Below are 26,962 nucleotides of genomic sequence, written 5' to 3' on the forward strand. Positions count from 1 at the left end.
TGTGGGACTCAAAGGTGATGTTGAGGAAGAAAGTGGGAGAGCAACCCAGAGTACCCCTTTTTTCCCCCACAAAAGCACTTCATACTTAATGATAAACACACCTTCCAACTTCAAAGAAGGGCAGGGGAAACATGCTTTGGCAAATTATTGTCCTTTCTGTAAATGGATGAACTCCTGAAACAAGTGATCCCATATGTGATGGTGTAGGCAGATTATGTTTAATTGCAGCTGTAGATGGTAAAGCAAACATAGAAGTTGAATGGCATGTATGTGAATGTTACTTCATTTACATGAATTTAAAAAACAGAAGATAGAGAAGTGGTGGGAGGAGGTGAGCTGTTTCTGCACCCTAGCAGAGGATTTATTTAGTGAGTAATTGAAGAACTATAGCTAGGATTTCAAGAAGCACATAATTATATTCAGAGCTAAAATATGTAGGCAGCAGAAAACTGCTTTTTTTTTTTTTTTATCCTGGTAAGGCATACTTGTAATTTTGGGTCTAAATGTGGTACATTATGGCAGTAAGAGGAATTGTATATTTTGTCATTCCTGACATTACACATTGTTTTTTCACTCTATAACAATCTAACCTGCCTAGATATTTCTAGGTATCATTGTGGTATCTGAACATTAAAAATAGCTGACTACAAAAAGTTTTCAGAGTTTTGAAGATACATTGTCAAAAATTAGTTATTTCCAAAGTTAGACATTTATCATGTTTAGAACATGATACTCATGTTGGGACATCCTTTGGAACTGGGTTTGTAAATAGTATGTGATTACGATCTCCCAGTATATTTTACATGTAGAAACAGCTAATTCACAGGAAGGGGAGCTCTGCTAATATTTGCTATCATGGTAGATCTCTGAACATAAATGCTTTCTCTTTTTTGTATAGTCTGTTATTGCTGATGAAAAGGCCTTCTTCCAACACATAGATCCAACAGATATAATTACAATCCATGAATAACAAGAAGAAACATTCCTTTGGGCCTCCAAAAACAGAATAGGCAATCCTCTTGTGAGCTTAAATAAAATCTAATGATATTGGTTTCTGGTTTGGGTTGGGGTTTTTTTTTTTTTGACTACAGGTAAGATATGTTGGTAATTTTGACACTTGCCAGGAACAATCCAGGATTTTTGTACATGCATGATTTTTGTATGTGGCTTTCTTTTATCATTTGCAGTGCTTACCTGAGAGAAGAATCCATTCCTTTGATTCTATGTCAGTTGAAATGCCAATCTTTCCATGATGAAGTTAATATACACTGACAAATCAATAGCTGGTGAATAATGTTGGTTAATTGCAGAGATGAAAGTGGGTGGGAAAAGGACAAAACACCACATGTTAGACAGCAGAAATATGGGAGATTTGTTGCTAAGTGTTGTATAGCAACTCATTCTACACGTAGAAGGTATGATAAAGCGGACATCCTCCCTGAGAGGAGATGGATTCACACTCCCACGGGAAAGATATGCAAAAGTGAAATTGTTCCTTAGATGCTGTGGATGACGAAAATATGCAAATAACACCAGAACAAACAGGTATAGGAAACACCAACATACAGTTTTCATGTAAATCAATTTGAGGAATATCTGTCTAGCTAAATGTGTTGTTAATCCACCCATCACCCAGTTGTACCTAGGCACCTATAGGTTAAGTCCTTTGTGACTGCAGCTTCCATTAAGAAACTCGGGTATTTCAGAAGAAATGTAATTTCATGAGAAATGTTCTTTAAAATTATCTAAAAAATACTTGTTCATATGTCATAACCATGCCGATGTAGAATACATGAGAAGTAGGAATGAAGGGCTCTTATCTCAGTTTGGAGAGATTTGCATGTGTAACTGCCTGCACATAGCGAGATTTTATATGTGTAGTCTTCTGTGCATTTCAAGAGACATAACAAGGAATATTTCAGTGCAGCTCTGATTTAATGTTTATGGGTTTTTTTTAGTGGTCTTAACGTGATCTTTAAGACTTGATAGCACCTTGTGTGAAGGCTTTGCAGTAACCTGTTACATGCTATATGTCAGGGCATCTGAGTTCAAAGCTCACTTATTAGTTTCCAGGCTCGCAGAATTTGGAAAAGTCGTATGTCTCTCTTCCTCCCCACCCCACCCCAATCCACTGCGTAACTCCTCCTTTTATTTCTTCTTGATATGACTTTTCTGTGAAGGAGAAAATCCACAAAGAAGCCAGCAGGTACCTAAGATCCAGAAAGGCCAGTGGATTTGGAAAAAGACCTGATGGCTCATCATTTTCTCAGTTACAGAAATTGTGTGATTCCAAAAATAATGAGGCTTCCAACATTTTAATGAGAGTTTCTTACACTGTCGTTTTTTTGTAGAAGACAAGTATTTTTTTAAAAAAACAGCAATATTCCATTCTTACAACCAAGACCAATATTGTTACAATATTAAAATGGTTCAATTTTCATTTAAATGTAGTGACTGACGTAAATGTGTTTGTCTGTGTGTGTGTGTGTGTGTGTGTATACATACACACACAAAAATTAAAATGAAGATAGCAGTAGTTTCGATAATTAGGACACTTTAATCTGTAGTTTGTGCTTGTGACAAAAGACCCTGATTTTTCTATGGACAATATTCAAAAATAAAGTGAAGCAGTGAATTTTGTTTTGATGGATTCTCTGAGATAAGGTAATACAGATGAGGAGGATAATATGCGTGACTTCAGATTTGATGAAGCGTTGATGTGAACATTACAAACGAGGAAAAAAATCTTCATCCTAGTTCTATATTACATTAAGACAAACAAAAAAATCAATGCCTGAAACGTATGTTAGAACAGAAAGCATATACAGTCCTGTGTATAGCACAGTAGTTCTTAGCAAAGTTGTCAAATGGCTATATTTGGATGGTAAATCAATAACTTTTTTTCTGCATCTCCACATCAATGTGTTGTAATGAGTTTTCCCACTGTTGTGGCAGCTTCATTATTTAAATGGGAACACCTAGCATATGACAGCAAAGTAGCTATTCTCTGATAATCGAGTTATCTCTATTCTTCCTAGTCTGATAACGTTTCCTGATAAATTATCATTCATACATGTATAATGCAAACTAAAGGCCCCTTATTAGTCAGTTTTTAGTAATCCTGTTGATGATTAAATATAAATCTGACTAAAATGTATTCTTCCACATCAAAGTTTTGTCATAAAAATATTTAGAGTATAAACCTTCAATACTCAGCAGGGCATTCTACATACCTATATTTTACTGTTAGTAGCAGGCATTTTGTTCTATATTTGTGCAATTTTCAGTTATGTTTTTATACAGCACTACTAAATTAAACTTCTGATTGCTCATTACTGTCAGGAATGACTGACTTTAGGGCAGCATGACAAAAACGACTGAACGTTGTCATTTTAGTTTTCTGTTCAACATACAACCGTAATTTGTCTCTAAAAGTTTCACCTAGAAAACTGTAAATCAGTGGGTTCAAACAACTGTTAGAAAAGGCTGCTAGGTTTACAATATGTCCTGTTAGGGGATAATCATGCCGAAAAGATTGGTTGCCTGAAGAGAGAGTCTTTCCTTTCTCTTGAAGAAGCTGAACGCTAATGAAGACATTTTCAGGTAGCCAGCAAATAAAGAAAACCAGGACGACTACAAAAATCATTCGAAGAGCCTTTTGGCGCCGTAGTCGAAGACTCCTGTGTTTGTGTGCTTTTACAAGAACTCGAACAATTAATGAGTAACAAAGACCGATGATCACAAAGGGGATTATAAACCCCAAGGTTATTTCTAACCACTGGATTTCTTCTACATCTGCAAAACAAAAGTAGACCTCTCCAGTGTGCTGCAAATGTACAGCTGTAAATGGCACTAGTGCTGCAGAGATAGATGCCATCCATATGAGGCCACAGCTTAATCTAGCATGCTGCATTGTACGAAATATGTTGGACCTCATTACTTTTGCAAGTGCTATGTATCTGTCAAAACTCATCCATGTCAAAAAGAAAATGCTGCTATACATGTTGATCTGAAGGAACAGAGACATGAAAGTGCAAATTATAGTGATATCATAATACTTTTCATCAAGATTAAAAACCTCAATGAGGGAGTCAGCAACTAAAATCAAATCCGCTACTGCAAGGTTTATGAAGTACAGGTCAGGAATAGTCATCTTTTCCCGAAAACTTATGTTCACAACTAAAATCAGAATGTTTCCCACAAAACCAATAGGGAAAAGGAAAATAGTGTAAAGGCATGATAAGAAAAGCCCAATAATGTATTGTTGGTGTTCTTCTGATTTATCAGCCAAGATAGAAGACATGCTTTCATTGCATAAATGTGATCCATTTAGTTCAAAAGATGTGCCGTTACAAATAAATGGTGATACTGCTCCTGTGTAAGATTCCATGGTTAGGATCTCTGCTGGAAAGATTACATCGGTATTCACGCTTTGACTTTCAGTGCCAAAATGGTTAAACTGTTGGGATTTCCACAGAGGTTACAACAAGCATTTTAAGGATTTGGAAAGAGGTTTACTTTTTTTTGTATAAAATGTTTAAACTGTTTGGAAATGGAATGGAAGCCAAACCAAGTAGGCTTGAAATTAGCTGAAATTTATCAGTTACAGAAAAGTAAACCGTTTAAGAAATTTGCTATTTGTAAGATGCCATGCACAAGGCAAATGAGAAAATTAATGTTTCAGATCATGTAGGACCTTTCTGAACTTAATGGTAGTTGAATTGCACGTACACAAATGTTTCTTCACAAATGTTCCTTCTTGCAGATTGGAAAATGGCAGAATTTTAGGTCTGTTAGTTCCTTTTAACAATTACTGAATATCCTTGCACCTGCAATTAGTAAATGAAAAATTATTAAACTCATGCCTAGATGATTTATTTTAACTTTTTTAAAGCTCGGGTATTCTATGGTATATGGATTGTGGGTTTACACTTACATACACAACTGATTGTATGTTTAGGAACATGATGCTTGAATACATATAAACAAATGTTCAGCAAAAAAAAGCATTTAATGTACATGAGAGAGAGAGTATTAGGAGCAACCTGATCAGATGTGTGCTAATCAGGAACTCTTAACATTGATAAATATGAGGGGGGGATAAATCAGTGAAGCTGACCCATGAATCTCTGGAGTAGAAGAGAGGAACTTTCCTATGTATCATATTCCTTGTTTTCCTAGTCAAATAGCAAGCTTATTAAGTAGCATAGGCTTTGGCTGCAAAAATGTTAGAAAAAATCTAGACAGATGGTACCTTGGTACCTTCTGCTTGCAGAGAAAGAGACAGAAGGAAAAGACATCTTTTAAAACCTCAAGATAATGTGAATTTGTATTAATTTATACCATCTTCATGTTTAACCTTATTTTCTTTGCAATAAATTATACTGCATTAACTTCCATAATGGGAATGGAGTTGAAAACAACACACGAGCGTGAAAAATAAGAACTTTATATAAATGTAATTTTATATGTAAACTTGAAATCTTGGCAAAAGTTTCCAAGTTTAAAAAAAAAAAGGCAAGAAAATGGTCAATTTGAATATTTTTAAAGTTGATTTTACCTAATTTTGTTTTAAAAATAATAAACCTTTTAGTAGTAAGATGATTACATTCTGTTCTGTACTATAAAAATGAAAATGTATACCTGTAAAAGACATGCAAAGATATGCTTGGGTAAATACATAAATTAATAGATGCTTTATCTTTTTATTATTTTTAAATCTTAGTGATTTAAAATACTGGTGGTGCACATTCCCAGGAGAGAAAATGATCAGGCTATTAGAACTGGACAGAATTAAAATATCTTCTATTATGAAATTTATTTTTTGACTTAATGACTTAAAAATAATTCCAGCTATTGCTAGTAGTTAGCAGAATATATTTTGAGGCATTATTGCAATGCAAGTGTTTGTTCATACAAAAGCATTTTTATGAAATTTTGTTTATCAGAGGTCATTCTGATTTTTCAATTAGAGATCTAAACATGCCATATATATTTGAATTGTTGCCTTTTTCTGAAATATTCGTAATAGAAACAATTTTTGTTCTTGAATAAGGTGATAAACTGCTTCAGATGCAATGAAGGGAAAATTAATGTTTTAAAAAATTAATATTTCAGAAAGGTAGATCTGTAAAGATAATCTAACTATGCATAAAAATCTATCCAAAACCAAACCAATACCTTCAACGATTACATTGTTTGTAGCTATGTAAAGTGTTAGAATTTACCTTTGATTCCTGTGTGTCCATCCACAGTCATTTGTTCGGATCTGATTTTCTTCCAAACACCATAAGGCTGGTTTATATTCAGATACACTGTTAGTGGATATGTTAATTTCAGCTATACCAGCAGTCAAAACTTTTAATGTTATTTAGGTGATACGAAGCTGCACTGAATGTCACCTGTTGAGCAATTCAGTAACAAAAAATCCATATAAAAGCATATTCTGTTAAATAAATGACTGTCATTGTTTTGCAGCAAATGCAGATCTTACTGCAGATCCTTGGTAATAAAACATGGCTTTATAGATTCCCAGGGTCCTTCTAATTTGTGTTCATTTGAAGTGGTGTTGAACAGGCTTCCTTAGGCTAGAATTAACCCCATTTTTGCTGGTTCCTTTTCTTTACCAGTACTAGACATTAATCTTTTCCCTCATATCTATCAACTATCTTTACGATGCTTAATATAGCTTTCATTTTACCCTTCCCTTGTTTTTGAGGGAGGATAAAACTGTAGATTCAAATGCTCATTCAGCACCAGTTCAAATATTAATTTTGAGTAGCAGTGAAACATATTTTACTGTGCATCTATAGCAATAGTTCAGTTTATCTAAGAGTTTAAAAGACTTTCACAGTCCAAAGAGAAATATTAGAACTTCAGAAAAATAGTAGTCTAGTTAATGAATGAGTTGAAAACTTGACTAAAATTTTCCGATCCTCTTTGCGAGTCCTATTTCTCTGTTAATCCTTTGCATTTCATTTTCCATATGCACATGTATCCTCAACTTGACTCTGCGTAGTTGTTCTGCTTAAAACCACCTATATGAAATAAGCTTAATGATGCAGTTGATTTGGAGAATCAGTCTTGCTTCCAAACCCCAGTATGGCAGGTGGAGTTTTGCATTTCCTCTCCAGGGGAAGAGAGCTTAGCTGACAGTTGCACAAACGCTACCTGCTGGTTGTCAGAATTGTTCTATCATAACTGGAAAGAAAGTCTTAGAACATTCTAAAACCAGATAAATGTTTTAAACCCTTATTTCTCATTTGAAAGAACAAAACTAAAGTTTATATGCACAATGTTTGGAGCTGTTTGTTTTACTTCTGTTTTTATATTTATGGTATGACTTTTATTGTAAAATGCCTCTCATTGCTCCACTTCTATACAGTATTCTGTAGCTACTCTCCTAAGGTAGGCTGCAGAAGGTCTTGTTAAGCATGTATCCTTGTGTTCAGGATTTTCAGAAGTTCAGATTACAGGTTCAACCTGGGATAGAAGTAGTCAGCCTGATGCCTTTTTTACATGTTTACAAAACATTGTTAAAATTCCCTGAGTTGTTTTGGTGTCTTTTTTATTTTATTTTATTTTATTTTAAGTAACAGAGGAAAGAGATTTGTTTTCTTGTGTAAAACTTGAGTAAAAGGGCTTTGCACAGAGAAGGTAAGTGGATGATGGGCATTTCTTAGCCCCGTTGTAGCAAAAATGCTGCCTCCCTGTGTTGTGATCAGTTATAGAGGGGACAGCATCACCAAAATAAAGGTTCTGTTTAAGGCGTTTGTTTTCCAAGTTCTAAACATCAGTTGGCTTTATATTAAAATACATAATTTTGTAAAAAGTAGTAATTCTTTTGGCATTTTGGAGAAAACAAACATTTTTTTAAATGGCCAAGATATTTTTTTGAAACTCGCCATTAAGTAGCTTTTTTTCATAAAGCAGAAAAAAGTCAAACACAGCATTGTTTTATTATAATTTTATGAGTTCTATATTCATTACAAATTTTTTGTAGTCTGAAGGGGTTATGCTCTACTGAAGTTTCTCTGAACTTTTCTCAAAAAAAAAAAAAAGGTGAAAACATATTCAAATATGAATGTAGATTTGTTTGTCCAGCTATAACGTCAATGTTATTGATTAATCTAGTGGCATTTTAGCATTAAGCCTTGCCATGGTAAAAAGGGATATAAAATGGTTCAAACAGATTTTTGTGGCTGATGAACATTGTACCCCTTCTATCTCCTTAGCTTTGCTGATATTCCAGACACATTCGATAGTAAAGGGTATCTTAACAACCCATGTTAAATGACAATCATGCCATTATTGGAGTTTATGGTACTTCCTGACGTAAGTCATCAACTTTATTGTCGCTAAGAATGCACTTGATAATTACTGGTACCTCTGTATAAGGGATATGTGAGACTGAGAATAGAAGTAGTTGCTTAATTGTGATTTTTTTTCAAGGGGCTTATTTGTGACTATATAACAATTGAGTGTTTTGATTTTTCAGTCAAGTATGTAATGGTATTTAATAATTTTATTTATTTTTAACATACAGGATTTAGTGACTGCAATTCCTATGTGCTCTCATGTGTTAGTAATAGTTTTACAGATTAAATATATAAGAACAGCCGTCACTCCCACATAATTTGGCAACAGCAGCCTCACTCCTCTATCCCCGCCATTATGGTGCAGAAAGAGTGGGGCTTGTAATTGAAGTAGGAGCCTAAGTGAGAGCAGGGTAAGGAGGACTTCAAGCAGTGCAACCCACCTTCCATGCTACCAGCAAAGCAGCCTCTCCTGCTGGCTGCAGATTGCGGAGGAGCCTGCTAGAGCTTCTCAGGGATGTATGAGGTGAAGGCTGCTAGAATCTGCCAAGAGAAGTGTGAAGGCTGGTCTCCACTACGGGGATATCGATGCTGCTGCAATCAATGCAATGGGGCTTGATTTAGTGGGTCTAGTGAAGACCCGCTAAATTGATGGCAGACCCTGGTACTCCAGCTCCCCAAGAAGATTAAGATAAGTCGACAGGAGATCATCTCCCATTGACACAGCGCAATGAAGATACTGGGGTAAGTCGACCTAAGCTATGTCGACTCTAGCTACGTTATTCACATAGCTGGAGTAGCATAACTTAGATCGACCTACCCCCATAGTGAAGACAAGCCCTGAGACAGCACTGGGAGCTGTGCAGTAGGTGAGCCTTGGAGGACAGGACTGAGATAGCAGGGGCTGGAGCATTCCCAGATGGAAGGGAAGCTGTACCCAGTGGAAAGAGGAGCAAAACTGTTAAGTAAATATAAAAGCAGCATACAGAAAAATTGGAATTAGTAATAGTGTTCTATAACTTTGCTGAAATTAACAAAGTGTTAAATCTGTAGAAAATATAAAGTAGGATGTTTATCTTTCTGATATAATTGAAATGCATAAGCTCAGTACATAGTTTATTTTTGGATGTAGATTGTTCTCTTCTTCCCCAAATTATCTTCCCCCTCCCCCATCTTTCTCCTGACAAACACTACTTTTACCTTCTTTTTTAAAAAAACAAACAAAACCCTTAGGTGACATCCTTTCCCTTTGGACTCACTCCCCACCCTTTCCCCAACCCCAGGCAGTCTCTGGTAATTTCCCCCAGTTACTAACAATGATCTTGATCTGAGCTGGAGTGGGTAGCTGTTTTCCATGCCTCTTGGAAGTATTGAAAGTCTCTAATAGTGTGTATTTTATGGATCAGCTTTTTCCAGAATTATTGGCAAGCGAATACATTTCTCTTATTAGCAATTTTAAAAAATTGAATCTGTTCTCAAATGGAGACCATCTGGATCACTGGTAAATTATTTTTGTAAAAATTTTATTTTTGTTAAATTGTGTTACAAAAAACTGGGTTTAGTATCCTAGATTTTTAAACTTCAAGAAAAAAGACACACAACATTAGAACTCTATAACTAATCATCCATTTCACATTGCAATCAGTATAAAAATAGAATAAGAAATTAAAAAACTAACCCAATCCACCGTCCAAAGAAACAGCAGTGCTTTCTGGAAATCCCAGTTGAGCCTGGCAGCCTTTGCTGGGTACATCAGTCTCATTTCTCAGACATGTCCCAGGTCTGAGGACATGTGTCCACATAAAACCCACCAACACAATTGGCATTAATTGGCCCCATTGTTGGCAAATCAGTGCCTAAAACTAAGGAATCAAGGGTAAAACCTATCCTTTCACCTATCCTTTCGTTCCAGGCCAGGTTTAGTCTTATTGGCAGGACATTGTGGGGAAATCTTTGTTGTTAGTGTCTGAGGTTTATGTGTTCTGTGACTATATAGAGGGCTTCAGGGCTCATCCTTGCAGCCTTGTTAGCTTGTAGTGTAACTCACGTTTTGCCTCCAACACAACTCATGCCCAGATTTAAAAATCTCTAAACTAAATTAAGTGGTACTTTTGATCTAGCTATTCCATCAATAGGTGTGGTCTGAAGCTCCAGTGCTGCTGACTTTAGGAATGTAATAGGGGATGCAGCATCTTGAATCAGGCAACTGCTAATCCAATCATTTTGTGCTTGTAATTAAGTCACTCTGGAGCTCCAGTGGCTAGTTTGAGTTGAGTAACTTGCATGTACTAATTTGAGCTAAATGTTGCAGTGAAGGCAAGTCCTTAGCCTCTAGCGCTGCCATTCCAATGTATTTCATCAGCACTAAAATTCACGCCCAAACAGCCCAGCAATCAGCAGCCTATATCTCTTGCATTACAATGAAAGACAAAGGCTTTTTCCAGAGCAAACTGGGTGCCTAGGAGCATATGTACATATTTCATGTAGTATCCACTCTTGACTTTTTTTAATTAATGCCATTGGTTAATTTTTGGTGATATGGCCAGAAATAAATGTGGACTATTTCTCAGCAAATTAGGCGAGTCTGGCAGGAGAAAGAGTGGCTAACAGAGCTGATGCTGGTAAGGGAAGGAAAGTGCACACTACCGTTTTGGTAAATAGGTTCAGCCTTTATCCCGTAGTGATAAAGCGATAACTTTAAAAAACATAACCATATAAACCTTAGCTGAAGTTTCTTTCCCTCCCTTGGCTGTTCCTACAGTACCAATTCTGTCCCAGTTCTTTCTAGTGATACTCCCACCCCCTTGTATCCTGTTTGGAACTAAATGGACCTTCCTGCTATTATGTCCCAGCAGTGATTACCCTGAATCTTAATGGAAGCGTCGAGCACCTGATCCTAGGATGACGTATATATTCCAATAAGGGGTTTTAGTCCACCACCCTATTACATACCTTCCAGCCCCTCCCTGGGCTCACCTTCATTTTCTCCTGTTCAACCCATGCAGGACCCAATTCCCAATCTCATGTTGCTGCCACTGAACCCAGTCGCCTCACTGCCTATGGTGTTTTCCTTGTCATGACCATTAGCAAGGGCCCAGTATGTGCCCTGGATTCCAGGGAAATGCTTTAGTCTCCCCTCCTGGCAAGAGGGCCATGGTAATAAGGGGGACAGAGTCAATTCATATGACTCCCAAATAGGGAAACAAAAGTCATGGATTCTGTCCAGGAGTCGCATGCTGACACAAGTGTAGTATCTCACTCTTGACAAAGACCTCCTAACTTACGTTTGGTCACTCCCAAATCTCTGAGGTCTTGTTCTGTCCCCCTTCTAGTTGTATTGGCACTGTGTTCCTGTCAGAAGCCCGCTCCTTGTGGCTTTAGTGGGACCACATATCTCCATGTAGTCACGCTCCAGAAACAGCAGGACTTTTTTATATGTGCAAGTTGGCCACTCTGGAAATTGACAATAGGTCAAAGGTGTTGGATCTTTACGGGATTCTGGGCAAGCATCCTTTTTGGTTCCTCCCTTGTTCTTCTATGTGGAAGTTCTACCATCTGTCCAGCTGGATGTCCTCCTTTATTTTTAGGACAGGGCAATGGTTATCTCTAGTGGCTTAACTTCCAGTTAGTCCTCTTTGTGTGCCTGTACCAGGGTGCACTGACACCAGCTGTCCACACAAGCCTTCACCCTCTCAGGCAGACTTTCCAAGCACTGTTCCACTGTTATAAAATCCAACTGTTCCCTGACCACCTGGGTATTATGCCTGAGCCGGTGAGTTCCCAAGCCATCAAATACTGAGCAAAGGAATGGGGTTGCACCCCTGACGGAAAGAGCTCACTTCAAAACCTCTGCTGGTAAGTCTCCTATGAGACCTCCCAGTCAGTCCAAAATAAGTCCTTATAGTCTTGTAACCTGTGGCCGCATGCCTGTCCAAAGCCTTGTATGAAGCTTGCACTGCCGTGTCAAAAAAGGGGGCAAGGGAGATTAAATGTATAGTTCATGATTCCTTGCCCCACTGAACTGCAGTAACTCCCCACTCAGAAGAAACCAGGTAAGCCTCATTTGCATCTGAAACTGGTAGTTATTGGACTTCAGCCTGTGCTGATGCTGCAAGGGGGCTTTCTGAACTGGCTGATAGTGTAGTTGCTGTTCTACCCTCCATATCAGAATTTCTTCCATTTTCCCTCTTTGTGCAGTGGGTATTAGGGTATCCCAACTCTAGGACCAAATGCTAGTCCCTACCCTGTTCTCAGCAGAGTACACAGAACCCGCATTAGAGTCCAAACTCTCCCCTCTTGGGATCTACCTTTATTTATAATTGTTTTGTTTTTTTAAACACCTTATGCTAAGATTCACTCTTCCTAGAGGCTTCACCTCCAGGGCCTTCACTGCCCTAGGCCTTTATTTCCCTCTTGCTCAAAGAGACACTCTCACCTCCTTTATAATCTGGATGGAGCTAAATGGATCCATCTCTCTCAAAAGACTGCTATGTCCACAAGGGGAATGAAGGCAAAAAATCCCCTGATGGGCTCCAAGAGGGAGGGTGGAGGGAGGGGAGAGAATGTTCTCAGGTTCACACAGTATTTTTTTAAATTATGGAATACTGTACAATATATCGCAGTTCTGCCAATATCACAATTTCAAGACATTTTTCACTCTTGGGCCATATTTTACTGCTATGGCCCTTCGAATTAGCCATTATTTGTGTAATAGATAAATATTGTCAGTCTCTAGTACACTAAATTCCAGTTGCATGGAAATACCATTGTGAAACCAGAATGTCTTTCCCTCCTGATTTTGTCTTTGGTAAAGATGCTTTTGCTGTGCTTTTGTTTAGTTCCGTGCTTGTGCATTGAAGTCATCAAGAAAGCATGCTGTTCTGGCAGACGTTAGACTTTTTGTTTTGGTTTAGAGAAATTCCAACATAAACCAGTTCTTTTCATTTTAAAATCCTTGACGGTAGGTCCCAAACAACATTTGTCTTCAGATATTTGTAAAGTAGGTCTAGTGTTGGGCCAAAACAGATGGACAGTTCTTGATAAAACAAGTGAAAAAGTTTCAATACTTTGTGGGGGGAGGGAAGTCAGTGAGACCCATTTTCACCATGTATCTCTGTTACTGGCATTTCAGGACGATTGTTGGTAGTATCTTTTCTGCAGACTTTTGTGAGATTCATTAGGATTTTCAGTATTCCAGCCTGGCATGGTTTATGAAGACAAAGTATGAATATCAAACTAATGCAGTTCTCACTAAACAAGACTATCTCAGCAATATTCATCATTAGCTCATTCTTGGGAGTTCCAATGTTTTTGTGTATCTTTAATGTGGTCCTGGAGAGAATCATGATGTTGTAAAACAGACGGCATACAAACATTGTTATGGTTATAGTCAGCACAGCCAGATAAGTTCGAATATTCTCTCTTAGGGTTGGAGCTTCTGGTTGTGCTGCTTTAACAAAAAATAGAATAAAACAGAGTATCTGGAAAAACAATGGAATTCCAAACCCAAAGCTGAATTTAATAATCTCATATTCAGGCCATGCGAATAATGGATCTAACTGGCAGTCTGTTTCTTTGTGGTAGTTATCTGTGCCTAGCAATGCCACCACTACCAGTGATATGCAGAAGGCACATGTTAATACAAATCCAACACATAACATTGGACTTTGAGTTGCTTTGGTCATCAAAACAGTCCTTGGTGGGAATCTATTGAGTAAAAAAGCAAGAAGCATCAAAATCAGAAGATATTGAGAACTGAAATAACTCACATTGAAAAAAAACGACAGCGCTCCACACCCTAAGTGGGTTGCCATTAAATAGTGAGGTCTAGTTATGACAGTAAATGAAAAAAATATCATTACAATATTGCTGATGGTGAAATAAAAAAGAAATATGTCTAATTTTTCCAAGACACTATGCCGCAAATAGTTCTTTATGAAGATGGTCAGGATAAATATGCCGGCTGTTAAACCTGTTGGTACAAAGAAGGCAATGTAGCAGTGCATAAATCTTGATATGACATTTTGAGAAACTATGAGGTCTTCTATTTCGATGGATGGGTCAAAGCTCCGGCTTGGATATCTTATCCATGTCATGTTGTGAGAAATCATCCTTCTGTGTAAAGCTATTTCCTTTTTTATGAAGATTGAAATGGCAACCTAAAATGAAAGTAAAACACATCTTTAAAAATACAGTTTAAATGGTCCTTCATTCACATGTTTTTAGATTATTTATAGCCACATATTCCTGAGCTCTTGTTCTTCAAACCTATTTTTTCAGTATAAGGTAGTCACCTTTTTATATTTTATAAACCTTACCAATTTCATGTTAGTAATTTCCAGGTAGCTTATGTAGTTTCATATTTGTAGCAAGACAAATCCTGACTGCTCTACTCTTATCTATGCTCTCATGTCCCCTTTACTTTCCTTCCTCCCTGTTAGTCTTTGAGGATGTGAAACTAGTGCAGTTCTGCTGTGCAGAGGATGGGAAGGATTCAGTGATCCTACAGCCCCGTATGCCTTAGACCGGGGATCTGTAGGGTGCTAGAGAAGATGTTGGATCTGTTGCTGTGTGGAGCCACTCTCCCTCACCATCTTGCCAAAAGGTGATGCATACCATATGCAAGGAAACTGCAGCCTGTAGACTAGAGGTGCAGTCACAAGTGGCTTCATTACAGTGCTGTGGTCAAGATGAAGATTCCATGTCTCTTGGCCCCTGCTGACTGCCTTGGAGCACAGTCTGTTGTACTCAGGCTGTGTGCTGGGAGATGCAAAGATACACAAAACATGGAGAAAAAAAACATATAATTTCCTTTATTTTTAAGTTTTAGATTTCTTCTGTTATGATTAGCTTTTTTCATAATTGCAGTCCATGCTGAAGAGGCCATTTAAAATTATGGGGAATTACTGTTTGAGAACTACTCAGAAAGAAATGTCTTTTTGTAGTATTAGATTGTCATCCATTAATAATATGGTCATTTTATTTTAAATACTACAGAGGCCTAGACCTTGTTATGCTCTAAAGACTGGCAAAATTTAATTTATCTCCCTTAAATTTTAGATTACATTCACAGATACATTATGCTCTTATTTGTCAAGTTTCAGACAGGAGCATGTGTTTTACAGTTGTTATAAATTCCTGAAGATAGGGGTTTTTAGAGATAATGCTGACATGCTGTTAACTTTAATGGGTCTATCTCATGTTGTTCTAATAATTCTGCTACCATGCAAATGTTTTTTTTTTTCTTTTAAGCAAATAGGAGGCTGTGTAGGAAAATAGTTGTTTGTTCAAGAGAAACTGAACGCAATAAATATGTGTATAAATTTTATAGACCACCTAAAAGCATGATTTATTCACTGTCAAAAAGGTAGTTTCTATGCACTTTGTACTGGTAAGTCAGCTGCTTTGGAAAATATGGACTTGTTTCTCATTGGGTAGGTAATTTAGTTACAAAGGATGAATATATAATTTTGAAACAGCTCCTTGCTGTAGATAATAAACTCAAATAGTTTAATTGTTTGTAATTAGCAAATTACAAGTTTCAAACTTCTACTGATCAAGTGTGGTGCTAGCATTGAAAAATGGTTTGGCATATCTATAGTTTAAAAATATAGCATGCTATTTTCTGCGCTTTTTCTTCCACTTTCTTGGCGTACAAGCATTTTAATTTTGCACTAAGTCATAGTTTTAATGTAAGTTTCTTCACTTCATTCAATTGTATGTAAAGCTGATCTGTTCAAGCAGCGTCTGTAGACAATGAATGAGAAAGTGATATGACAGCACACTGGTTTTTTTCCCTTATCTGAAGGTTCCATAGAGCCCACGTTAATGACGAGAATAACGTACCTCCAACTGTACATAAGACTTTTTTACACAAAGGATCTGGTGATGTAAACTCTTAATATGAAGGCATTTTTTAATCGACAGACCCCCCCCCCATAGAAAATTATAACCTTAACTTACGTATATTATGGAGGTAGATTTTTATTAATGTTCTTTATAGATAAAGCAAATCCTCCTAATTCTGTGACTCTCATCTTTTTTCTTTTCTTCCCCCACCCCCTCACATTTCTCATACTTCTAATCACTCCCCAATTAGTCTGAGTTTTAATATTATTTCTATTCCAAAAGGTGTATGTGATTTTGATTTGTGTGTGTGTATTATAATCTTGTGACATAGAAATGATTGATTCTTTAGTGATGTTTGTTCCCTTAAAAAGCAGTACTTGTTCTCTCCTAGACTGTTTTGCTGTTGGGAGTTCTCACTGTATGACTAGGAAAAGTACCACTGCAGAAATAGTTTCTGCAAACAGAAGACCTCTGTGGTACAGATGAATAGGCAGTGGGAGAAGAGCCTGCTGGGCTAAGAGGACATCTATATCACATCATCTTGCATGCTCCAAGTTTTCAACTCCACAGCACAAGCTACAGGAAGAGGCTGGTGGACAAAAGATCTTAGGTAACATTATCAAAAGCTCTGAAATGACTTAGAAACCTAAGTCCCCTTTTAAAAAGTGATTTTCAGTGGAACTTAGGCTCCTAACTCACTTAACTGCATTTAGCATTTTTACCTAAGATCTTGGTCCTAGTGGGGGATGGAGAAGGACATACAGAGGACAATGAAACTGTAGGCGGGGGAAAGTACACTCCCTGAGTGTATTAGTCATACATCCTTCCCTTCCAAATTTTGGACTTCCTGAAAGCATTTCTTTTAAACAACACTGATCAGGCTGGGTGTCCTCAAATTAGATCTTACAAACTTTATTTTGAGTGGTGGAGATGACAAGTTCAGGGTTCGTGTGAATTTCAATACTATTCCTTGCTCAAGAGAAAGAAGAGGACAGTCTTGGATTGTGTCAGCACAATTTTGGTAACAAAGTTTAACTTCCATTTCCTGTGCAGCTGGAGAACAAAGTTCATGAGTTAACAGTGATGACTTCTGTTTTCTCATGGGAGACTGTAAAGCATAAAAAAACCCAGATAGAGAAAATCCAGAAATTGTTCCTTACAAAATCAGATGGTGCAGTGCTACTCCCTTGGCTCTGCAACAACTACCTTATGTTGACGTGCTGTCAGGTGCAACTTCTCTCAATTGTTAACTGCATGCCAATCAGCATGCTGCAGCATAGGACCACGTGACTTGCTGCCTTTGTCCCTGTCTCTTTCTTGCTGCTTTCGTTCCCTTTCTTTCTGCCAGGGAACGACCCCACTGACCACGAAATACTAGTTTCCCCAATCCTTCTCCCCTTGAACATACTGAAGAAAACCCATGAGTGAAGGAAGGGGTCAAAGTAGGTCAAATTTTGGACCTTCAAATAGGATGTTTTTTTCTGTAAATGCTGCTATCCCGGTATGGTAGCTCTTTAGGAATATGAATGAAAGACCTTGTCCACACTACAAAGTTAGGTTGATGTAAGTCACCTTGTGTCAACCTAGTTGTGCGTGTGTCTATGCTATAATTTGTCTCCAGCCAATGTAAGTGCTCCATTACAGTTGCGCAGTAGCACCCTCTCCCTGGGTGGCATTGAGCCATGGTCAACATACTGTGGTTGATGCAGTGAGAGTATAGACACTACATGGCCTATATTGATCTGGTTACGATTGTGAACTCCACTGCCCAGGGGTCACTGAGACTGGAAGCCACCCTCTCTCACTTTATAAATCCTTTGTATTTTTGAAATGCCTTTTCCTGATTGTGCAGCTTGACAAGCACACCTATCAGCTCTGGCCTTGTGTGCAGCTGCCCAACTGACCATGGCAGCTATATGATCCAGTTGTGCTCCTGCTTGAAGTAGAAAGCGGGTATTGGATCTCTTGGGCCTGAGAAAAGAAGATACTCTGCAAGCTAACCTACGGAGCAGTCATGGAAATGTGGAAATCTACGAGCAGATTGCCTGGGGGGATGCAGGCAAAGGAGTGTGACAGGGATCAGCAGCAGTGCCATGTGAAAGCAAAGGAACTGCTGCAGGCATACCAGAAGGTCAGGAACGCCAATTGTTGATCTGGTACCAAGCCACAGACCAGCCGCTTTTACAGCTGAGATGCATGCCATACTTGGCAGAGACCCCACAGTGCACACCTGCGTGAAGGCTGTTGTGAACTGTCAGGAGAAGGAGGAACAGGAGGAGGAGGATGGGGGTCATATGCGACTGGGGTGTCCAGCTATGCCACCAGTGAGGATTTATTTAAGACTCCACTGCAGTGTGGTCAGTCCTGGTCGCTGAGCACGATGCTGGGGATTGAACCTTGGGTAAGCGTGTAAATGCATTTCCCGTTACAATATTTAAATATAGAGATGGTGCCTGACCTCAGTGTAACAGTACGCATATAGTGACTTTTTATTAATTTAGTCGTACTAGAAGACGCAACAGACAGAAGTAGGGTTATCTGTTTTTCCTTCCGTTGTAGAGTTAGTTGGGGAGGCAGAGCACTTTATGTGCACAGAGATGTTCCTTGAATCCTCCTTAGAAACTTTCGTGGAAGTACCCTGCAATCCTCTCCCAAAGTTTTCTAGACCTGGCAGTCTTATTTTTTCCCCCACGGTAGGTCAGTTTCCCACACCAGTCAGCAGTGGTTTTAGCATTACTCCTGGGGAAATTCTGCTCAACTGCAGTGCAGCAGAAAACCCCCCGCATCCCCCTCCCCCGCAGATTTCCTTTGCTTTCTTGCAGAAAATGGTTTCTGTGGGGAAGCAAAAAGAAGCTGCATCAGTACTCACTCACTACTCTCTGGCAGCTCAGCAGCTCAGATGCATCTGTTGGGAAGCCGGGGGAGAGGTAAATCACTGGGGGAGAGAGGTCTGGGGATGCCTTGGCTGCCCAGGGACATTAGTCCCAGCTGGGGGGCTGGGGGAGGATGGTGCTCCCCATCCCCCTCTCCTGCATGGAGCAGCCAGGGTTGGGTCAGGTCAATCCCCAGAAACTTCCCCTGGCTGCAGGAAGCTCTGCACCGTGGGAGGGGATGAGGCTTGGGGGGAGGGGCGGGGATGGTGTTCCAGGTCTGGGGTGGGTGGGTGCAGGGGGTTCCAGATGCACAGGGGCTGGGTGGACAGGGGCCGCAACTCCCCATACATTGACCCCTTCCCCCACCCACACACCTGGAACCTCCTCCCTGCACCAAGCCTCACCCCCTGCATCAGGAGCCCCCCTACACCCCACTGAGCCCCAACCAGCTGCACCCTGACCCCACATCCTGACCCCACATCCCAACAAGACGCACTTCCCCAGCTCCCCCCCCACAAACACACACTGAGCCCAGTCCACCACGCTACAGTACTATGGCTGACTGTTAAATTGCTCTTTCAAGACCTCCCTCAGCTGCATAGCTCTGCATTGAGTTCTTCTAATAGCACTTGTGTCTGGCTGTTCAAACCTAGCAGACAGCTGCTCCACCTCTGCCCTCCACCCCAGTGGCAGCTTTTCCCCCTTTGCCTCACAGGTATTATGCAAGACAAAGCAGGCAGTTATTATCACTGGGATATTTTTCTCACTAAGATCTAATCTTGTGAGTAAACACCACCAGTGTCCGTTCAATCTAACAAAAACACATTCAACTGTCATTCTGCACCTGCTGAGCTGGTAGTTGAATCTTTCCTTGGACCTGGTGAGGTGGCTGTCGCACAGCTTCATGAGTCTGGGGAGCAAGGGATAGTCTGGGTTCCCCAGGATCACTGTTGGCATTTCAAAATTCCAATGGTAATCTGCTGGTCAGGAAAGAATGTCCCTCCTTGGAGCTTTCTGAACAGTTCTGTGTTTTTAAAGATTACTCCTGGGGGAATTCTTTACCACTGTATGCATGCAGAATTCATGTCCCACGCAGATTTCTTTGTTTCCCTGCAGAAAAATGAGAAAACAAAGAAATCTGCGGGGGACACACGTCCCTTCCCCAGCAGCCTGGGTACGTCTGTTCAAGCACCCAGAGTAGCCGGCAGAGACATAAATCAGCGTGCGGGGGGGGGAGGGGGAGATTTGGGCATGCATACATGGGGAGATGTGAGTCACTGCCAGGGGTGTGTGAGTGTGTATGCATATGAGCAAGAGCGACTCCCTCTCAACTGGCTAATGTGGTGGGCTTTGGGTTGTTTGGAAGTAGGCATGATGCAGGCTCTGTCACCTCAGGCAGAGCAGAAAATGTAGTAGCCTGCCTGCAGAGTTGTTAATGTTCCTATTGTTAGTGCATTGTTCCCATTCTTAGGGCTTGTCTACCCTTACATTTTATAGTGCTCTAACTTGCTGGCTCAGGCGTGTGAAAAATCACCCCCCTGAGCGCAGCAAGTCTGAGCGCTTTAAAGCTCATGGAGGTGGATTACCAGGAGTGCTGGCGAGCTCTCTCGCGACCACACTCGTACTCCAGAGTGCTGCCGTGGGAGCGCTTTGAAGTTTCCAGTGTAGCCATGCTCTTAGTCAATTCCCCCAGGAGCACAAAACACATGTACAAGTTTTAAGGCTCCTTTACATTGCCAGAGTGGTGTAAACAAGCCTTATTGTAAATAACAGTAAGGGAATCCTCAGATAGGAAAATCTGTATGCTTCCTCGCTTTTGTCCCATGCCACAGTGGTATAGTGGGGTTAGATTACAGCTCAGGATCTATTTTAATTACCCATTTAAAAAAAAAAAAGACTTTGAAAGCAAATAAAACATTCATCAAGCAGTCAATAAAATGTCAGGACAGTCAGAACCAAGCACTTCCCAAAGTAGCCAGCCATGTCCTGATGTAGTTACCAAAGGGAAAAGGGATATTTGCTCTTTTGTCCAATGTGAACAGCCTTCACATAATGCATCAAAAACAGCTACACCAGCTTCTCGTGCTCGAGAATTTCCTACAAAACTGCATGTGGATGGGGACAAATTATTTGGCACATCCTGCAATGTTGTTCTCAGTCATGACCGATGGTCCGTAATTGTGGATATTTTGCATCAAAAAAACACAAACAGATGGAAGGTGCGGCTCAAGAGGAAGGCGGAAACAAACATCAGAAAATCATTACAAGTACACTGAAAAACAAAACACAGGTGGAGAAAGAATGTGTGGAGGTGAGTGGAAATATAAGAAAATGTTATAATACAGAAAAATAAGATAAGTAGCTTAGAAGAGCTATAGCGATGGGGTCTCTTCACTTGCTCTGAGATCTTGAATAAATAGCTCTGTTTTTAAACTTTTTTTTTTTTAAAGTGATCACTATGGTCAGTTTTCTGTTGATGATGATAGTGTAGAATGTATTCTGTAACTTTTGCACTTTCACGTGATGTTTTACAGTTGATTATAATTTAATAATGCATTTTTGTGATTGAGTGCGAGTCTCCTTGGATATAGAGGCATAAGCCAAATAACTAAATATTAAGGTTAGAGTGTGTGTGTGTGTGTAATCATGATCGTTCACTATAAATCTAAATTAAAATCTAGAAGTTCAGAATTAAATATAATATGAATACATGTATTAATACAAGATGAAAGATGTTACAGGATAGTAAACATTTGTGCTCACTCAAGATTTACCTAACTTTTACCTTCAGATTTGTACAATATGGGTGAGAAGATACTAGCAGATGCCAACATCCCTTTGTCAAAGACTGATCACCCACTTGTGAGAGAATTTCTTGACAGCAGGATCTGGAATGGTGGTGCCATTCCTGATAGGATACAACTGACTGAGACATCCTTACCTGATGTGTACCTCCAAAGAAAAGGAAAACTTAGAACTGAAGCTTAAAGGGAAGAAAATCGCTGTTATCTTTGATGAATGTTGTGATGATGATGAGGCAAGATCAGTTAATTAGAACCTGATTGCAGTGGGCATGTTAACTTTTTTGGTAGATACAGTGTTTTTAGATGCTATTAATGATTCAACTATTTCAGAGTCTGTAGTCAAAACAGTAAATGAATACCAGATTGATTATGAAAATGTTGTAGTAATTGATACTGACAACGCTAGTTATGTGAAAAAGGCATTTGATTCTGTTTTCTACAGTGTTTCCAAATTCTGTGCATGTCACCTTTTTGGCACATATTGTTAACTGGTAAATCATTTAGTAAGCCTTTTCAGCTGGTTGATACATTTGTAAGGTGCTTCAAAAACGTGTTCTATAACTCTGGTAGTGGGAAAGGGAGGTATCTCTGTTTCATGAACCAGAACTACAAGAGGAGTCTCCATATGCCAAAGCATCCATGAGTCCTAGCCCAGGTGGAACATGCTGGAACAGCTGGTTCTATGCTGTTTAGTATCACTCTAAGAACTTTCAGCTAACTTTCAGCTAACTTTCACTCTAAGAACTTTTCAGGGTTCGTTAATGAAGAGTGCTACAGCAACTCCTCAGTTTCTGTGCAAACCATTTAGAACAGGGGTAGGCAACCTATGGCATGCGAGCTGATTTTCAATGGCACTCACACTGCCCGGGTCCTGGCCACCAGTCTGGGGGGGCTCTGCATTTTAATTTAATTTTAAATGAAGCTTCTTAAACATTTTAAAAACTTTATTTACTTTACATACAACAATAGTTTAGTTATATGTTCTAGACTTCTAGAAAGAGTTATATGTTCTAGACTTCTAGAAAGAGTTCTAGAAAGACTTCTAAAAATGTTAAAATGTATTACTAGCACGCAAAACCCTAAGTTAGAGTGAATAAACGAAGACTCAGCACACCACTTCTGAGAGGTTGCCGACCCCAATTTAGAAAATGCTAAATGCCCCAACTAAGTGTGCATTGTTGAAAGTACAGATCACTTTTCCAGCATAGAAATCTGAAAAAATTCTCAGCTTAAATCTTGCATTTGAGAGCAGGAAGCCTTGCACTGCTAAAGCATTTGACCTTCTGGAAGAACTCCAGATATATTTCAGTTCACATCAAGAGTTCCCTTCAGAAGCCACCTCAGAGTTTTTCAAATTTAGGGAGGCAGAAAACTTTATCTCCTGTTGAAAGACTTGCCCTGCCTAGATCTCTTTAAAGAGGCATTCCATGAAGCTTCTGAAAAGCTCATGGGCAACGGGTGAACATGCCCTTGGGGGAGGCTAGCCCCTGGTCCCTCCAGCTTTGCTCAAGGCTCCATCCCTTCTGTTCCCTCTCCCATGCTGGAGTCTGGAAAACACACGCCCCCACGTGCCCCGAGCCCCAGTGCTGGGCAGGCAAGCAGACGGCGAGGCCAGAGCGCAGCGAGGTCCCAGCCTGGGGTGGGCACCACTGCCGGAGCATAGTGAGGGCCCAGCCCCAGGAGACGGGCACGGTAGGGTCTTTTGCATACCATGGCCCTCATCCTCCCTGTCCTAGCCTCTCAACCACAGAAGGGAACAGCAGCAGGAAGGGTTTGGGGGCAGAGCGTGGGTGGGGCCACGCCAGGCTGTTTTGGGAGGTACAGCCCATGGAAAAGGTTGACAAATATTTGTAATTTCAACAGCCAGATCTGAATTTTCTGAAGGCTTGTAGGTTATTTGATATTCATCATGTTTAATATCCTGCCAGAACACTGAGATATTTTCAAGCAATACCTGTTTTTTCTGAGGTACCTGAACAGGAGCTAAAACTGTACCGGGAAAAGATTGTGTTTGAGGCTATTCAAAGTAATCCTATTTTTGTAGATCGCCAAGTGTTTTGGCTTTTATTGAAAGAGAGAATTCAAAATGTCGTCAAACTAGCCTTGAATTGCATAAATGCTGTCTCAAATTCTGAATGGAGAGAAGTTTTTCACTTGAACAATTTGATCCTTTCTGCCAGAAGGAAATCACTAAGTGAGAAAAACTTGAAGGCTCTTTGTTTTCTGTACTGTAATTTAAATGAAAATACTGGATTTATACTAAAATGCAGGACAATGATTAGCAAAAATGTAAGAGCAACTTAAAATGACATTCTACTTTATTTTGCTGTTTGGTGTTCTGTAATGTAGTTTAAATGAAAACCCAGGATTATAACTGGAATACAGGGTATTGGTTACCAAGTATTTGTAACTTAACTTTCATGTGTTTAGGAAATGCTGAATAGTTGTGATTTTTTTCTGTATTGTAGGTTAAATAAATTACCCAAATAATTGAAACTTTCATGATTATATTGCATTATTTTGACAAATAAAATATGCCAAAATTTTTATTTTTTTGGCGTACAATTCCCCGAGGAGTAAAAAGATGCAAGTGTCGTGCATTTTTCCTGACCAGCCAACACTGATGTCAGCGACACGTGCCTTGTGATCCATCAAGTGGCATTCCACCATCTGCAACTGCTCTGTGAAGGCCACCAACAGCCTTGAATTGTTTTTGCCTATGTCAGAGAGCAATCTGTTCTCTACAAATTGTCATGTCCCCCCTTCCTGTGGTACTTCCTGTGCGAATATCAGAGGCTCATTCATCCTGTGTTTTCAATGCTCATGACAATCCTGCAGAGCTGTATGGGCTCCATGCTTCTGTCAGAGATGATGGACAGTGAGAAGTGCCGCACAGGTTTTGGGGATTTTAAAAAAAGGCCGGAAAATTATTGCATTATGGGATGAAGTAAGTTGCATCCTGGGAACTTGACCTCTTGCTCACAGTCACCACTGTGTGACTCATTTCTGCCCCACCATGCATTGCCATAAGTTGCCAAAAGACAGTGTGCCGGAAGATGGCAAGCTGCATAATGGAGTACCTACCCATAGTGCACCACACTGTGTATCGACACTCGTATTCCTGGTGAGTATGTGCCGTGCCGATACAAGGAACCAAGTGTACATGCACATGAGCGATATGCTGACTATGGCAGCTTTATGCCCAACTTTTATCGACCAAAGTTTGTAGTTTAGACATGGCCAAAGAGGCTAGACTGTGAGGTAATGAAGGGAAGCTGGGCACATGGAGGAGGGTGGTCACTTGCTTAAGGAATCATCCTACACAATGACATTGGGAGGCTGAGATAAATGTGAGATGTTCTTTCTAAGGTTAAAGAGTTTTTTTACCTCAGCCTCCTGTGATATTTTCATCTGAACCTGTCAACTTTTTGACAGCATTGAGCATTTGTAGTTAGTTCTGGCTCTATAAATGTTTCCATTACTGTTTTCTGAACTCCTTTCAGACTGCTGGCCAAGTAATCTCTCGAGTAACCATGTCCAGTTCCCTTACATGGAATCTCAGTATAGCTTTATAGCAGGCTACTTTTGTGGTAGTATTGTTGCTCATGAAAACAAGAAGGTAGCTTTAGATTTCACTGTAAATAATATCAGCCTGCATCAGACTATTGAAAAACCAGTGATAATACTGATGTATGTTTGCAGTTGGCCAGGATCTGCCCTTGGTACTGGTAGCAGCTCCATCTGTTGACTATAGCCAAGCAAATCATACTTGCAGCTAACTCCCCTTTTGAATATCCAAAGCATAAGACCAAGGAGACTATGAGACAAGGAAGATTAGATATAGAGCAGCAAACTGCAGAAGTTACAACTTATTGCCTTAATAAATTGCATCCTCTTGATCACTGACCGAGTAGATTTATCCTGCTGCTTTTGCGCTCAGTGACATTTTGAAGAAGATATTCTCAACCTATATGGGTCTCATTTTTTCACACTTATCAAAAAAATGATGCCAGAAACAAATTAAAATGACAACTGAGGCCTTATCTACAATTTTTTTCTTTTCCTCTTCCTCCCTGTTCTCCCTTTTTCCCCCTTTCTCCCCCATCTCCCCTAAGATGTAAATTTAAACTGGTGTGCATTTAAACTAGTATCACTCCTCATGTGGGTACTTCTATTCCAGTCTACAAGTGTCTTTTTTCAGTTTAGTTTGTCACTTTGTAAGGCGTTTAAGCTAAATTGTAGCAAGGCATTCACACTAGAGTTAAGGGTGTCCGGATTTGTGGGGGGGGTAGGGAGGAGACAGGTTTGTTACACTGCTATAATTATACCCGAATAGATATATTAGTATAACTAGCAAAACTTTCCTGTGTAGATAAGACCTAATTGTTTTCTGTTTTAATCCTAGCAATGCACCGTGCTAAAAAAAGATTCCAGGGAAACTCTCCACGTTAGTGAGATCTTACCAAAACAACAAGCTGTTTAAAACTTTCCTATCCTTAATCAATAAACTCACAGTGCCTGCTTGAACTCATGAACATGTGATCCACCTCAGGAGAATAAAAATGGAAACACGAGATGCTATTTTTGTGTAGTTAGAGGCTTGTGGTGTATCCTTGAATATTTTTAAACTGGAAAATTAGCAAGATTAAAATGAGTACTTTAGGTGTCAGTTCTGTCTTGTAAATTGCTTCTGGGAGCTTCTTTTCTGGTAGTAGTTTTTAAAACGTACAAACATTGGCCTTGTCTTTTCATTTGCTATCTCTTCAGGTGTGTTTTTGAAAAAGGAGAACACGTTGTCAGCTGTGAATTCAGACTAAGGTAGGAAAGAGTTCTCCGTAAGCGTGGGTTTAATCCAAAGGACTCACTATCCACGCTCTTTTATACGGTTGGAGGGGACACAAACTAACACTTAGAGCCATGCTTCTTTCTCTGACAGACATTATTGCAAAATCTATTTTTCCTACTTCAGTTCTATCCTACAAGGTGCACAGAGCTTGGCAGGTGTCACCAACTGATTTCAAAGAGAGTTGAGGATCCGTAACACCTTACAAGAGGTGCTAAGCAACACCTCACAGGATCGGGTGATTCAGTGGAGGAGCATGGTCTCTAGTGGTTATAGAAT

At 39.6% G+C, this 26,962-nt stretch overlaps 3 protein-coding genes across 5 annotated transcripts in view; 1 reads left to right on the forward strand and 2 right to left on the reverse strand.

The window, feature by feature from the left end:
- Window positions 1–26,962, forward strand: part of CHLSN (cholesin) — a 241,932-nt gene that overhangs the window by 35,494 nt on the left and 179,476 nt on the right. The window lies entirely within an intron of this gene.
- On the reverse strand, window positions 2,260–7,099 carry GPER1 (G protein-coupled estrogen receptor 1). Its single transcript, XM_073362045.2, has 2 exons — window positions 6,228–7,099; window positions 2,260–4,829 (listed from the first exon to the last, which is right to left on the reverse strand). Exon 2 carries the CDS (start codon window positions 4,388–4,390, stop codon window positions 3,314–3,316), a length of 1,077 nt encoding a protein of 358 aa, XP_073218146.1. The 5' UTR covers window positions 4,391–4,829; window positions 6,228–7,099; the 3' UTR covers window positions 2,260–3,313.
- LOC140918206 (uncharacterized) lies at window positions 9,566–19,991 on the reverse strand. Its single transcript, XM_073362057.2, has 2 exons — window positions 19,881–19,991; window positions 9,566–14,473 (listed from the first exon to the last, which is right to left on the reverse strand). Exon 2 carries the CDS (start codon window positions 14,423–14,425, stop codon window positions 13,400–13,402), a length of 1,026 nt encoding a protein of 341 aa, XP_073218158.1. The 5' UTR covers window positions 14,426–14,473; window positions 19,881–19,991; the 3' UTR covers window positions 9,566–13,399.

The sequence above is a fragment of the Lepidochelys kempii genome, chromosome 10, assembly GCF_965140285.1.
Source record: "Lepidochelys kempii isolate rLepKem1 chromosome 10, rLepKem1.hap1, whole genome shotgun sequence".
Taxonomy (NCBI): domain Eukaryota; kingdom Metazoa; phylum Chordata; order Testudines; family Cheloniidae; genus Lepidochelys; species Lepidochelys kempii.